Below are 15,785 nucleotides of genomic sequence, written 5' to 3'. Positions count from 1 at the left end.
TCAGCGCCTTTCCCCCGCTAGCACACCAGCGGCCCCTCCCCCCCCTTTTGCGGAGGCATTCAAAATACAACCCTGAAAAATAGTCCTTCGGAAATGGGTGGCTCCTACCCACTCGCGACCCTCTACGCCCACTAGGGGCGGCGGCTGCAGGAGTCCCAGCCCGCTGACGGCGGGGCCCAGCCTACTTGATAAGCCCACAGCTTGCTCGGTGTGCGAGCTGGCCCTTTGGCGGGAAAGGCGGATGGATCCCGCTGCCTCTATAAAAGTCCCTGCAAAGAGCTGGCTGGCTGCTCAGTGACGAGAGGGAGGCGAACAGGCTCGTGCAGTAGCAGCCGGCGACTCCTGCTCAAGCGCCCCCTCCCCTCTCGCGCCGGCCGGCGCTTTAAAGCGGAGCTAGCGAGCGAACTTCCGAGTGCCCCGGGCACGGCGGCGCTGCCTTGGACTTACAATTCCCCGCGCGAGGGGCTGGTGCGCAAAGCAGCCGGGAAGGGCGTCCCCCTGCTGCTCTTGTGGGATACTTATTGTGGGGCCGAGTTTCTGTCCCCTCCTCGACTTTTATTTTTTATTTTTTTTTTGCACGGTCTTTAATCGGTCCCTTTCTGCAGTTCCCAGCCGGTGCCTCGGAGGAGCCGGTGAGTTTGCAAAGACGCGTTTGCACCTTGGGTAGGTCGGGGGGGGGGGGTCTGTTTGCAGCATTTGGGGTGCAACTTGGGTGACTCCCCCCTCCCCCAGGCTGGCTTTGCAAAGGAGTGTGGAGACGCACAGAGACCCAAGGTGTGTGGAAGCAGCAGCCTGGGTGCGTAACGCGCGCTCTGCCTGCCGGATTCTCTTCCACTGGGGGGGCTTTAAATGGGGCTTCTCCCGGGCCCGTCAGTGTCTCCCCACGGAGCCGTAGGCGGGCTACGCTCGGCGGTGTCTGCTGTGGTAACCGGGCGCTGGGACCCCGGGTAGCACAGTTTGCCCCCTGCCCCTTCTGGGAGAAGTTCCTGGGGCCAGCTGAACTGGGGTGAGCTACCTGCTCTGGAAGCCGCCCCGAGGCTGGGAGGATTTGCTCCGCTGTTCGCTGCGGCTCTTGCCCTGCTAGGGGAAGTGGGGCCGGTGCTCAGCACAGGGGTCCTGGCCGGCCGCTGGCGCACTAACAGCGCCCCCCCCCCCTACGGGCTGGGCTGAGTAGTATTTAGGGGGTGGGGACGGACCAGGTCGCGCTGCACTAGGAGCCTGCTGCCGAGGCAGGAGCGGAGCCGTCCAGGACTGGGGGCGGAGGCGGGCGGCGGCGGCGCAGAGTATCCCGGGGAGCCCCTACCGCTGGGGGGGCGGCGCAGCGGTTGCCGCGCGCTGTTAAGGTGGTGCCGGCTCTAAAGAGGCGGCCGGTGCCCTGCGAGGACTGGCTGATGGCTCTTTTGTTCCCCGTTTTGCACCGGAGCGAGCTGCGGGCTTGTGTGTCCTGCCGCGCACGTCGGGGGGGGGGGGGGGATTGCGGTTTCCTTCTGCTCCGCTTAGGGGGAGCGGGGTTTGCACGGGGGTGGGGGTGGCAACCCCTCCCCTCACACAGTGCAGGGGGGAGCTGCAACAACCGCGCCCTGCCTCCCCGGTGCGCGCACCATTTGTCGGGTGCTCCTGGAGGGGGGCAGTCGGTTGCACCCCCTTCCCCGCGGCGCCCTGACCCGTGTGTGTCCCCCTTGCCCCGACCCCTCAGGCACCAGCCGCCGCGATGCCGCAGACCTCGACCCTCCCCAGCAAGAACTACGATTACGACTACGACTCGGTGCAGCCCTACTTCTACTTCGAGGAGGAGGAGGAGAACTTCTACCTGGTGGCGCAGCAGCGGGGCAGCGAGCTCCAGCCGCCCGCCCCCTCCGAGGACATCTGGAAGAAGTTCGAGCTGTTGCCCACGCCGCCGCTCTCGCCCAGCCGCCGCTCTAGCCTGGCCGCCGCCTATTTCCCCTCCACCGCCGACCAGCTGGAGATGGTGACGGAGCTGCTGGGGGGCGACATGGTGAACCAGAGCTTCATCTGCGACCCGGACGACGAGTCCTTCGTGAAATCCATCATCATCCAGGACTGCATGTGGAGCGGCTTCTCCGCCGCCGCCAAGCTGGAGAAGGTGGTGTCCGAGAAGCTGGCCTCCTACCAGGCGGCCCGTAGAGAGGGGGGTGCCGGCTCCCGGCTCTGCCCGCAGCCGCCGCCCTCGCAGCCGCCCAGCATGGCTCCCTCCCCTGCCTCCGCCAGTACCTACCTGCACGATCTGGGCGCTGCCGCCTCCGACTGCATAGATCCCTCCGTGGTTTTCCCCTACCCGCTCAGCGAGAGGTCCCCCAAGCCCGGCTCCCCCGACTCCAGCCCGGCTTCCCTGCTGGGCGATGACACGCCGCCCACCACCAGCAGCGACTCTGGTGAGTACCGATTGTCCCTTCTCAAGACTGTCCCACCACCTCAGGCTTTCTGGGGACATAGGCATGGGCACAGTCCAGCTCAGCTGTTGCTTGCCTTTTGTGGAGTCAGGGACAACCATCTTCAGGTCTACCAAGGAAGATACCAGGGAAGTTCCCCCCTTGCATGTCCTTTAGGTTTTCTGTTTGTTTTGGGGTGGGCTAAATATATCCTTGTATATTACCTTAAAACTTAACTGCTCTGTGTGTACCTATGTAACAATGCCCTTGGGTTCTGTTACTTTCTAATTTGTCCAATGTGGATGCTTAAACATCATAGAAGAGCTTGGGCAGGACACACTCAGTTTGTTCTCTGCTGAAACTGGCATGCATAACTCCTCCTATCCCTAAGGATTTCAGTCCCCCCTGTTGCATGTGCTTTTTTAAATGCCACGTTAGCAAGGCATGCTCTGAGGCTCCATGCGAATTAAATTTCCTGGGACACTAGCCCATTGGGGTGGGGGGAGAGAAGAGGGAGGAGGTGTTAACTTTCATAACAGGGTCTGAGTCATTCCCCCAAAGCTAGAATCTTATCCAATTGAATTTGCCCTCCAGTGACATTCATGGGATGGGAAAGTGTTAACAGCCACAGGGAGTGTGTGTAATCTGGGAGGTGCTAGTGCTAGCTGAAAAGATGTAAATGAGTCTGAGAATTTTTAAAGGCACTCTTAAGTATCTTTCAAACAGTTTGAGACAGTCCCATGGATAGTTAGGGACTGAATGTCTGCAGACAAGGTCTATAGTCTTTTTTTTCCCTTTCTGTGATTTACTCACATAATGGGGATGGAGGGCGCTTCCGAAGGTGACCCTAAAATATACAAGAGTGAAGAAAGCTTTGCTTTGGGTCCTGGCCCAAAGACTGATTAAATATTTTAAGAATGGCTTCCATGATTGGCAGGGGGTGGGGGTTTGTGCTGTAACATCTGTCAACATTCAACTTCACTGCTGTCTGTTCAGAATTACGTAACTTTTTGCTATCTGGGAGGCAGGGTTTGGCAGTCTGGGATGTAGAGTTAAGGAGTACAAAAGAGGAGTCTGTTCTTTTAACAGTACTTCTGTTGCATGTTGGATTTCTGAGGAAAAAATTTTTTCAGGGAACTGCAGGTTTTAGCAGATTACATTCTGTTACCCACTTTGTTCTCCATTATACAACAAGGAATACTTATACTGTTTATAAATATCCACAGAAATTGACTTATGGAGGAGTGTGTGGTTTGTTTGTTTTTTTTCTTCCAGAAGAAGAAGAACCAGAAGAAGATGAGGAAGAAATTGATGTTGTGACAACAAGTGAATCTGAATCAATCACACAGTCAACAGAAGAGCACAGTAAGCCACACCACAGCCCACTAGTTCTTAAGAGGTGTCATGTCCCCATCCATCAACACAACTATGCTGCTCCTCCCTCAACCAAGCTTGAGTATCCTTCAGCAAAAAGGATAAAGTTGGACAGTGGCAGAGTTCTCAAACAGATCAGTAATAATCGCAAGTGTTCAAGTCCCCGCACATCAGACACAGAAGAAAATGACAAGAGGCGAACGCACAACGTTTTGGAGCGCCAAAGGAGAAATGAGCTGAAGTTGAGTTTCTTTGCTTTGCGTGACCAAATACCTGAGGTAGCCAACAATGAAAAAGCACCGAAAGTTGTCATTCTTAAAAAAGCCACCGAGTATGTTATTTCTATTCAAACAGATGAACATAGACTGATTGCAGAGAAAGAACAGTTGAAGAAGCGGCGAGATCAGTTGAAACACAAACTAGACCAGCTAAGGAACTCTTGTGCATAGATTAGAATCTAATCTAGACTGAAATAAGAAAATATTAATGTTTCTAATCTTACTCATGAACTTATGCCCGTTCATGAAATACGGAACCATTGCAATTGCATGCTTTGCAAAATAACTTGAGACTACACAACCTTGGCTGGAACTTGGAAAGGTTTTAGCCATAACCTCAAAACTGCCTCATAATTAATACTTTGGGCATAAGGACAGATGGGACGACTTCATGCTTGGGGATGAACTTTTTCAATTTTGTTTTTCAGCAGTTTTGTATTTAAGTCATTTTTCTTGACAATTCCAAAAAGTCCCCAAATTGCTGTATATATTTACATATCTTGCTATGTACATACCTTTAATAAAATCTTTATTAATGTTGCACATTTTTCTATACTCAGCAGTTGTGGCCAACTGAATTTATATTTGTCTTGAACTTCTGTGCCAGAACATTTCACAGTTTTGTGGGTTTTATTTAATTTCTTTTAAAAATTGATTTTTATTTTGTTTTTAGATAAATAAATTTGCCCAAAATATAATTAGATAAACCATGTGTAAAGACTTTGCTTTTTCTTCAAAGTATTGTCATTCACTGCCACTACTATACAACTCATGAAATCTGGGTCCATGTAATGTTAGTAATCTGACATCACTTAAGGGTAAATCATGAGTGTGAAATTGAATTTGTTTTTAAATAAGTGTGTTTTGGGGAAGCTACCGTATTTAACAGTCCTTATAGATACTAGTTACCTACACCCATTGACAAAGCAGATAGAAAGGTATTGCACATCACTTCCACCAAAATGACTAGGCCACTGATTTTAGTGTTTAGCCTGCCAGTCCAGCTGTGCTCCCTTCAATATATCAAAGATGAGTAAAATGAGCTTGAGTGGGTACAACCCACTTCAGATGAAGAAGTGGATTGTTGGCTTGTGCCCACTCAAGCTCAAAGTATCTACAGTTGGTAGGCATGGTTTTAACTAAATGCATGTGCAAACTGGGGGGGGGGGGGGATTAAACTCTTCCAAGAACAAAAACTAACTTTACTGACACATAACCAAACTCCACTAACATTTATGCCTTCATTTATGTACTCTACAAATTACAGCAAAGAAAGAAAACACTCATTTCTTAACTGCACATCTGAATCTGCCCCAATGCTTTAACTACATCATGTGGTCTCTCAATCAGGAATTAACTCAGCTCTTTGCCTTCCCTTTAGAAACAGTCTCCATGTATGTAATAGTCACACAACTTTTCTAATAGCTTCTCCAAACTTTTCAGGGTTCTGTCCCTCCTTATTCCCTATATGCCTCCCTGGAGCTAGGAGCAGGTGTATGGTTACTGGGGATGTGCACAGGCTAACTGGGCTACAGCTGGGGTGTGGTGGGGATGAAAATGGGGTCAGAGTAAAGTAGGGTGGTTGGGTGGTGGTCCCCATCTTATGAGTGTTATAAGGTGACAGTCCTTTCCCCTTCTAGATATCTCTGTGCTGAAGCAGCCTGCTCAATCTAAGAAACACATTTGAGGGGGATTTTTTTCAAATAATGAAAGCCTGTCTCTGATGATCCCATAATTATGAAAAGTTGCAGTGATTGAATGTAGTGCAGTTGTTGATTCCACAGTATTTGTCAAAGTGGGTACACTCTAGTTCTGTGACTCAAAAGGCTAGATCTTCCCAACAAAATTTGGTCCAATAAAATATGATCTCTTCCATCTCAGCTTTCTGATTTACAGTGCTAACATTTGTAAGAAGACTTAAACACACTTGTAACAAACAAGCTATTTGATTGCTATTTGATTAGAGCAAATAACCTGTTAGACTAAATACTTCACTTCTCTCCCATCTTTTTCTGACAGTCAAACATCCGCTACCTTTCAGTAGTAACCACAAAGTAGAGACTTGATGGAGATCATTTTGCGCTTTCCTGGGTTGTGGTTGGATACAGCATACTTCATTTTGACACTGCCATCATAAATACTAATATTTGAAAGTAGACAAGGTCCTTTCTCTGAAGTTCTTACACTAAAAGTTATAGCATATTGCATACAACTGCTGTCTGGGATTTCCAATGGAGCATGTTGGTGTTAAGAGGTCATATATCCCATTGAGTTTTTAGTGTTAGGTCCTAGGATTCTTTGAAAAATACTGAGCTTTGTTGAACTTATCTGGATCCCTCTTGGTAAGTTTACAAAATGGCATGCAGTTACATTTTTTACATAAGCAGGATCGATACCGATTTACAGAAGACCTTGCAATGAAACAAGCTGTTCCATCTTGTCAGGACCGTAAGTAGGGTGCTTTCCACTATCTCTGAGCCTCAGAGCAGTTTCTACATTCATAAACCACTCACTGGGGGAGGTAGTTTAAGCTTAAATGAGTATGTAATTAATGTCCATTTTCTCTCCTTTTCTGCCCTGCATTATATCTAGGTTTCAGTAATAATTTGCATAGCATCTATTGTCCAACAATTTCAAAGTGCTTTTCAAATCAGTTGTTAGCTTACACATGTTCCTGATGGATACATACATAAGTGTCAGAGCTCTGGGTTTTGGCTCCAGGTCACCTGCACTAACAACATTCCTTTTATTACCTTTGTTCCCATTAATAAGATCAGTACGCAGAGACAAGTTAGCAAAGTAACTCTTACATAGAGCCTTCCTAAAACCAGGGGACATATTTGAGAGATAGTGATCCTTGCTTTAGTAACAGACGTGAAGATTTCCAGTCTTTTAATACATTGGATTTTTTTCTTTACTCTTTTTCAGTACTAATCTTCACTAGAGCCATGTGCTGACCCACTGCCAGAGCAGCAAAGCAGATCTTTATTATACTCCTAATTGACCTTTTGATCTGCTTCAGGAGATCCCAGGGATTTATGGGTATTTCCTTGTTTTAAAATGATTGTCTCTAAATGTCATAGCAAAAAGTGCATTAAAATAGTGCCTGAGGTCAAGAAAAAAAAGTGTCATAAAATCCTTCCTGCAGCAAAGAGGAGGTTGTTTCCACTTCTATAGGTAGTGTGACAGTTTGGGAATAAATGAGATCTCCCAAAGGAGATTCTGGGATATATTCAGTTAATGATGCATACAAATCATAGGGTTAGAAGGAATTACAAGGGTCATCTAATTTGACTCCCTGCAAAGATGCAAGATAGGCAGTGAATATGGAGAAAACAGTGTTAGTTTCTGCTGCTTTTTTTGGAGCAATACAGGTTGATAAGCTTGTAAAAGAAGGCACTGGGTCCTGACATGTAAGAAGCTTTCACTGCTTGCCAAACAGCTGTACCACAACAATGCTTAAACTACAAGCAGCATTTTATCTCCATTTCTCTGCTCTTCCAGTTCTACCTGAACATTCAAACAAAATCTGTTGCAAAAGCATGAAACAAATTGTGCAAACTTGTGGCAAAGAAAACTAGGTGGGATTCAGCAATAGTCCTTAATAATTAGAACTCATTAACCAACTAATCTCTATATTTAAGATAGTTTGTGAGCAAGTGAGTTTGTCTATCCGTTTGTCTGTTCAAGAACTCCTCCTATATGGTAAGAGGTAGGCCTGCCAAATTTGGGCTGTAGCTTTCTCTTATAACTTAAAGTAAGAGTTTGGTTGTCCCAGGACAATAGGTTATGTCTGGAATATGCTTGTTTTTCATAACATGGAAAGGGAGGAGGCTGCTAGCAGGGACATATATACTGTGTAATGACTACAGGGGATAGCAAGGGACTAGAGATGGGGTCCAGGATAGCTATAACACCATTGGGGGAGCAGGAATGGAGGTAAGCTTCCCCCACCCTCTCCCTGGCCTGCGTGGTACCCACTGTGGCCAGCCCTGGGGAACCATTCCCTGGCCAGCACAGCCCTTGCCACAGCCAATCCCAGGGAGCTGCCCCCCAGCCAGCATAGCCCCCATTGCAGCAAGCCCCAAAGAGCCACCCCCTGGCCAGTGCAGCTGCCACCACAACCAATGCCGGGGAGTCACTGCCCAGGCAGTGTGGACCAGACTGCAGCCAGCCCCAGGGATCTGCCTAGGTTGTGCAGCCCCTGTTGGCTGCTGCACCCCCCACACCTTCACCAACAGCCCCTTTTCACTCCCAAACTCTGACTCTAGCATCCCACCACACACAGCCCCCTGTCCTGAGCCCCATCTCATTCCCCAACCCTGACTCTTGCATCCCCTCACACTGCCCTGTCCTGAGCCCCTCCTCACCCCCAAAATGTGACTGCTACATTCCCTCACACTGGCCCTGAGCCCGTCCTCACCCCCAAAACCTAACTGCTACACCCCAGCCCTCTGCCCTGAGACCCCAAATCCTCAAACTTTGAGTGCTGCATCTCCATTACCTGAGCCCCTCCTCACTCTCCAACCCTGACTCCTGCACCCCCCCCCCACTCTCAGCCTGCTGCCCTAAACCCCCCACATCCTCAAGCTCCTGCCCTGACTTCTGCACCCCCCACTCCCCGAGCCTCCTGCCCTGAATGACCTGAGCAATGCCCAGTAAATCTTCTAGTTATAAATATGTATCATCATATCATGTTTTAGGAGACATGCTTAGAAATCTCAAATGCACTGGGGCTGTGTCTAGACTGGCAAGTTTTTCCGCAAAAACTTGCCAGCTGTCTACACTGGCCGCTTGAATTTCCGGAAAAGCACTGACAATCTCATGTAAGATCGTCAGTGATTTTTCGGAAATACTATGCTGCTACCTTTTGGGCAAAAGTCTTTTCCGAAAGACTTTTGCGCAAAAGGGCCAGTGTAAACAGCACAGTAGTGTTTTCCGCAAAAAAGCCCCAGTCGCGAAAATGGCGATCGGGGCTTTTTTGCGGAAAACCGCGTCTAGATTGGTCATGGACGCTTTTCCGCAAAAAGTGCTTTTGTGGAAAAGCATCCTGCCAATCTAGACGTGCTTTTCCGAAAATGCTTTTAACGGAAAACTTTTCCGTTAAAAGCATTTTCGGAAAATCATGCCAGTGTAGACGTAGCCTGGGTGTTCTCCTAATTCAGTGTCCATTAAAGTCAATGGCAGTTTACTACCACTTTCCACTGAAACAGCTGGGACAACACTGATCTTTTGAAAATCTCATTGTGTATGTATATAGAGATCAATCCCCAACCTCTATAGTGGCCATTCACCTCATGGACCATGGCAGCTGATAATATTCCATAACAGCTCAGGGAATTGAAGTAAAGAATAATGTGTCCAAATGTACATTAAATGGAGATTTGTAGGTAGGTAGAATGGAATGGAATTAAGATAGGATACTGAAGTTAACTCACCAATTTACTCTACTGGGATTTTTAATTACCATGGGTATCCAGAGTTTAGGTTAGACAGGAAGCAGCACCTCCAGCTGTTCTGTGCCTCTTAAAGCTATGTTGCAGCATGGATTTAAGAGTGATTTGGAGGGGAATAGCACCGCTTACTGAAACACCACCACTAGCTTTCTCTTTGAAACATACCATGCCTAAACCTATTTAGCTAAAGAGATCTGGAAAGATCAGAGAATGAGTTATTCTGGCTACAGATTTTGGTGCTATACTCATGTGAAGCAAAAGTAAGTATTTTGTTATAGTTGGAATTGGTCCTGCCTTGGGCAGGGGGCTGGATTTGATGACCTCCTGGGGTCTCTTCCAGTTCTATGATTCTAAAGTATGATGATTGGCTGAAAAGACACAATGTAAAAATGTCACTAAGTAAATTGTAAATAATAATATAAGGAAAGGGTCAGAGTCATGTTCCATCTAGCTGAGAACATGGATCGGGTGAGCCTTTGGTCAGAGTCTATTAGTGGTACTCCCTGTATGTAGTAGGGAATGGGATGTTAAAATGTGTTTAGTTAAGTAATTGTGTAACTATTGAAAAATTTCAGCAGTTACACACAGGGGGGCGGGTAGGCAGGCGGGAACCAGCGCCTACTGCTTCTGTGCTGCATGGGCTGGGGGGGGGGGGCAGGTGGAGGGAGTGTGCATGGGGAGCTGGCTTAAAAGCCAGTACCTTGTGCACAGTAGCTCCCACCTCCCCCATCACCCCCCGCGCTGCTGCAGTCAGGAAGTAGGGTAGCAGGTGCTCCCAGGGAGCCAGTGCACATGGAGAGCCAGCTATTAAACCAGCTCCCGGCACATACCAGGAGCCTGTGTGTAACCGTGCACATTAACCAATGAGCCTAGACTCATCAGTTAACTGTGTACATGGTTACATTTTCACATTCCTAGTATGCAGTCACTATTAAGTGATGCTAAGGTCTTTTCCACCCTTCTATACAGAAACCAAGCATACAGCCTCTTCAGTTTACCCAACCTCTGCCACACTGGGAAGTCAGACTGCAAAGTTAATTTTAGTGGCAAAATAAAGATTTATAGACCATCATTAGGTGCTGTATATGAACAGTGAGTGCTCTGTTGCCAGCTTTTGGGATCCTACACCCTCTATCGTAAAGTTATGTATTTGTAACTATCAAATCATTTTGCTTTAGATCACCTTCTGTGTTATAGAAACCAAACTGCAATTTCATCTGCGTGTTGTTTGTTCCCAATGTTCCTCCTACAGACTAGAATTTGTGCAAAAAACTCCCACTGATTTCAATAGGGACTTTTCATTTCACAACCAGTGCTTTGAATTGTATACACACCGGCTACGTCTAGACTGGCATGATTTTCCGGAAATGCTTTTAATGGAAAAGTTTTCCGTTAAAAGCATTTTCGGAAAAGAGCATCTAGATTTGCAGAAAAGCGTCCGTGCCAAAGCACTTTTTGCGGAAAAGCGTCCGTGGCCAATATAGACGCGCTTTTCTGCAAAAAAGCCCCGATCGCCGTTTTCGCGATCGGGGCTTTTTTGCGGAAAAGAAATCTCTGTTGTCTAAACTGGCCCTTTTGCGCAAAAGTCTTTTGGAAAAAGACTTTTTCCCGAACGGGAGCAACATAGTATTTCCGCAAAAGCACTGACAATCTTACATGAGATCGTCAGTGATTTTGCAGAAATTCAAGTGGCCAGTGTAGACAGCTGGCAAGTTTTTCCACAAAAGCAGATGATTTTGCGGAAAAACTTGCCAGTCTAGACACAGCCACCCTGTAAACCTATCTCTTCTTCTATATGGATCTGGGAGGGAAAGTTAGGTCATGAAATATGATAATCTTGACATTTTGTCTGTATGATTTTCAGTGCAAAACCTTCCCAGTTTGCAATTTGTTTTTGATTCGCCTTTCTCTGCACTTGTCATGATTTTACTCATTGTTTAGTCATCGTGGCATTTTTTTTGTCCTCTTATTTTTTAAATTCTCATTTGTGGTGCACATTTAGTTTTAGTTTTAGCCTCTTATAAAATGTTTCCATGCCATTTGCAGACATTTTGTTCTTGTGAGAGTTCCTTAAATTTCTGTTTAACTATCTTCCTCATTTTTGTGGCATTCCCTTTTTGGAACGTAAATGCTATTGTGGTAGGTTTCTCTGGTATTCCCGCTCCACCCCCCTTAATCCCAGGGAATTTAAAATTAAATTTAAAGTTAAATTTAATTACATTATGGTCATTATTGCTGAGTGCTTCAGCTCTCGGACCAGATTCTGTGCTTCCTTTGGATCTAAATCAAGAATTGCTTCTCCCTTTGAGGATTTCAAAATGAGCTGCTGCAAGGAGCAGTCATTAATGGTGTCTAGCAATTTTATCTCTGCAGCCCATCCTTAGGTGACATGTACCCAGTCAACATGGGGATAGTCGAAATCTTCTATTGTTAATGAGTTTTCTTTTATTAATATCTTAATATCCTTGAGCTTTTCACAATCGTCATCCTGGTCAAATGGTTGTAAGTATATTCCTACTGCTATAGCCTTATCATTCACCCATGGAATTTCTATCCATATAGATTTGATGGTGCAGCTGGAGTAATTTAAGATTTTTCCTGTATTTGTCATTCCTCTATATTTTGTACTCTGGTACTATTGTGTCTCATGGATTATTATTTCCACCAAGTTTCTGTGATGCGTATTACATCAATATCCCCATATAACTCCAGGCACTCAAGTTCTCCCTTGGTAGGCTTTGTCAAGCCATCAATCTACTTCAGCTACATAAAGAGCACAGCTGAAGTCAACACACTTACCACAGTATTTTGTATGTGGTAAAGTCAGTGGGGGTTGCTCTACCGTCGACACTGACTACTCTTCTCATCCTAGTGGAATACAGGCATCAACGGGAGAGCACTTAGAGATCAATTTATCATGTCTAAGCAGACTCGATACATTGATGGCCGATGGATTGATCGCTGCATCATCCCCAGCATAGTGTAGACAAGGTCTGAATATTTAGACTACTAGCTTTCGTACATAAGTACTTAGCTAAATATTAACATAGTTTATGTCTGCTTCATGTGACTGTTTTTCTTCAGTTCTTACCTGTACTTTATCAACTTCTATCCTCTCCACTTTGCTAGGATATGGAGTATCCCTTTTAACAAATTCTGTCCTAGGGGATATCTCTGTCCAAACTGTGTGCACCTCTGCACCTATTGGCTTTCCCCCAGCGCTTAACCTAAAAACTCCTATAATTTTTTTTAATTTTACATGCCAGCAATCTAGTGCCATTTTGGTTCAGGTGGAGCCCAGTATTAGCTCTTCCTTTCTCAAAAAGTTCCCCACTTTCTAGTCAATGTAAATCCCTCCTTCAACCAGGGGTGAAAGAAATTTTAATTTCTTAGCATTATGGGGCTCAGGAGAAGGGGTTGGGATGTGGGGGGCTCAGGACAGGGGTTTGTGGTATTGGGGGGATCAGAGCAAAGATGTTGGGTTAGGGTTGCAGGAGACAGGACAGGGGTTGGGGTGTAGGGGAGAATGCAAGGGGAGGGGCTCGGGGCTGGGGCAGTCCTGCTCCCAGTTGGTTACCCTGCCCCACGCTACTCCTGTTCCCAGCCAAACGGGAGCTGTGGCAGTGGGGGCAGCACCTGCAGGCAAGGCAGTACACAAAAACCCTCAGCCACTGTTTTCCCCACAGGAACTGCATGCTACAGGGCAACATACTCCTGCGCTGCATCCAGCCAGTGCGGGGTCATCAGGACAGACTGGGAGCCCCACACTGCTGGGGGAGCTTGGCTGGGAGTGCACATGCCTTCACCTGCAGCTTCCCTAGCCAGACACTTTCTTACTTGCAAAATATACCGGGTGCACCAGCCTCCTTTCACCTTTGCCTTCAACCACCATCATCTCATCCATGTGCTGAGACCCTGCAGTTCTTCCTGCCTCACTAGCCATGCACATGGAAATAGAAGCACGTCATAAAATGCTACCATGGAAGCCCTGGATGTTAATCTTTTACGTAGCAACCTAAATTTGGCCTCTCTGCTACCTTTCCCTATGTTATTGGTACCTATATGTACCATGACCACCAGCTCTACCCCATCAAGGATGGTCAAGAGCTTTTTCTCACAAAACCAAGTATTTTTTCTAGCTGACACGTGACTGTTCCAATTATATGGAATTATGATTTCACTGTAGGATCAAAAAGGGGGAAAAAAGGATGAAGTGCTTAAAACTGAAGAGGTTTTAAAATATAAGCTGTAAAAATGGAACAATTTGACTGGATAACAAAGAGTTTCAAGCAGTGAAATTAATACAGCACAATTCCCTGCGGGAAACTAATTAGCCCCATTGACTTCTTTCATGTTAATATACCCATGATGAAAGAGGACAGAAATAGCAGGCAGAAAAAAATCTAGGTACTACACTTTACACAGTCATTGTGAAGGTTCAGAGTTTGTGTAACCATAGCTCCACTGTTACTACAGGAGTTTTCACTGAATGGAGGATAAAGAGAGTTGTGCGATGAGTTACTCTGGTCTGGTCTATATATAAAACTGAAAAATGTCAGGCTCTATGTGTGTGGTTAGGTCAATCTAACCCCTACCGTAAATGCCGCTAGCTTGTCAGAAGGATTCTTCTGCTGACCTAGGGTACGTCTATGTTATTCCAAAATAACATAGTGTGCATCCTTACTACAAGCCTTTATTTTGAAATAATGTCGAGCTGGAGGACTTCTTACTCCAACTCCTGTAACCCTCATTTCATGAGGAGTAAGGAAAGTCAAAGGAAGAGAGTTCTTCCTTTGACTTCCTGCTACATAGACAGCACCAAAAGTCGAATTAAGCTATTTCGATTTCAGCTACGCAATTTACTTGGATGAAGTTGCATAGCTTAATTAAAGTTTTGCCCTGCTGTGTAGACGTACCTGCTGTGTAGACGTACCTCCTCTACCTCGGAGAGGCAGATTTACTACTATGATGGAAACCCCCTTCTGTTCTGGTAAGTGTTTTCACTAGAGCAGCAGAGCTGTAGTTGTACAGCTGAAGCACTTGTAATGTAGATGTAGCCTCAGACTAAGATCCCAAATAAATCCTGCAGTCATAGCTCTGTGGGAGATCTCTTGGGTCTGTGCAAGTCCCATTTATAATGTAGTCCCTTGTTTGCAGCATGGATTACCCTGTGGGGCTACAGGCAGGCACAAGGATCTCTTTTTGTGGCTCCAATTGCAGGAGTAGGATCTATGCATCTTCCTCAGCCACAGTTTCCCATTTTCCTGCCTACCTTTTCCCTTGATATTTCTAGTCTTTATATTTTTCATTGATATTTGCCCCACAAATATCCAGTAAAAAAGATCCAGTATGCCATATATATATATATATATATATATATATATATATATATATATATATATATATATATATATATATATATATATATATATATATATATATATATATATATACGTGCAACCTAGCTGTTCAAAAGCAATGATGTCTATCAAGCATGCATTTGAAAAGGCAGTCTTTTTGTATTTCAGGTCAGAAAATGAAACAGGACAACATGCTAGACTATTTTGAGGTGGCAAAATTTGCAGATGACACAAAACTACTCAAGATAGTTAAGCCCCAGGCAGACTGCGTAGCTACAAAAGGATCTCACAAACCTGGGTGACTGGGAAACACAATGGCCGATGAAATTAAATGTTGATAAAACCAAAGTAATGCACAATGGAAAACAGAGATCTTGGAGTCGTTGGGTAGTTCCATGAAAACATCCACTCAATGTGCCGGGGCAGCCAAAAAAGCAAACAGAATGTTAGTAATAATTAAGAAAGGGATAGGTAATAAGTCAGAAAACATGTTGTCTCCATATAAATGTATGATATGCCTGTATCTGGAATACCACATGTAGATGATTCAGATCTCTCCCCATCGCAAAAAAGATATATTGGAATTGGAAAAGGTTCAGTAAAGGCCGTCAAAAATGTTTAGCAGTATAGAATGGCTGCCATATGAGAAGAGATTAAGAAGACTGGGGGGTATGTCTACATTACCCCGCTAGTTCGAACTAGCGGGGTAATGTAGGCATACCGCAATTGCAAATGAAGCCCGGGATTTGAATTTCCCGGGCTTCATTTGCATAAGCCGGGCGCCGCCATTTTTAAATCCCGGCTGGTTCGAACCCCGTGCCGCGCGGCTACACGCGGCACGAACTAGGTAATTCGAACTAGGCTTCCTAGTTCGAACTACCGTTACTCCTCATGGAATGGAATGAGGAGTAACGGTAGTTCGAACTA

At 45.9% G+C, this 15,785-nt stretch overlaps 1 protein-coding gene across 4 annotated transcripts; it reads left to right on the top strand.

The window, feature by feature from the left end:
• Window positions 1–221: 221 nt before the first annotated feature.
• On the top strand, window positions 222–4,585 carry MYC (MYC proto-oncogene, bHLH transcription factor). 4 transcript variants are annotated; one of them, XM_075920145.1, is made up of 3 exons: window positions 222–632; window positions 1,697–2,393; window positions 3,669–4,585. In XM_075920145.1, exons 2-3 carry the CDS (start codon window positions 1,712–1,714, stop codon window positions 4,211–4,213), a joined length of 1,227 nt encoding a protein of 408 aa, XP_075776260.1. In that variant the 5' UTR covers window positions 222–632; window positions 1,697–1,711; the 3' UTR covers window positions 4,214–4,585. The 4 variants fall into 4 exon arrangements, with proteins under 4 accessions (XP_075776260.1, XP_075776258.1, XP_075776261.1 ...); XM_075920143.1 differs by having other exon boundaries at window positions 225–632; window positions 3,666–4,585; XM_075920146.1 differs by lacking the exon at window positions 222–632 and adding an exon at window positions 755–774 and having other exon boundaries at window positions 3,666–4,585.
• Window positions 4,586–15,785: the final 11,200 nt, after the last annotated feature.

This window comes from Pelodiscus sinensis, chromosome 2 (genome assembly GCF_049634645.1).
Source record: "Pelodiscus sinensis isolate JC-2024 chromosome 2, ASM4963464v1, whole genome shotgun sequence".
Lineage (NCBI taxonomy): Eukaryota > Metazoa > Chordata > Testudines > Trionychidae > Pelodiscus > Pelodiscus sinensis.
This window is presented reverse-complemented; position numbering and strand designations above follow the sequence as displayed.

What these genes read in the sequence shown, in the direction of transcription:
- MYC (XM_075920143.1), top strand. Translation starts at nt 1,712, where the DNA reads ATGCCGCAGACCTCGACCCTCCCCAGCAAGAACTACGATTACGACTAC. An exon ending in CACCACCAGCAGCGACTCTG is followed by an intron (nt 2,394 to 3,665) that starts GTGAGTACCGAT and finishes TTTTTCTTCCAG; the next exon opens with AAGAAGAAGAACCAGAAGAA.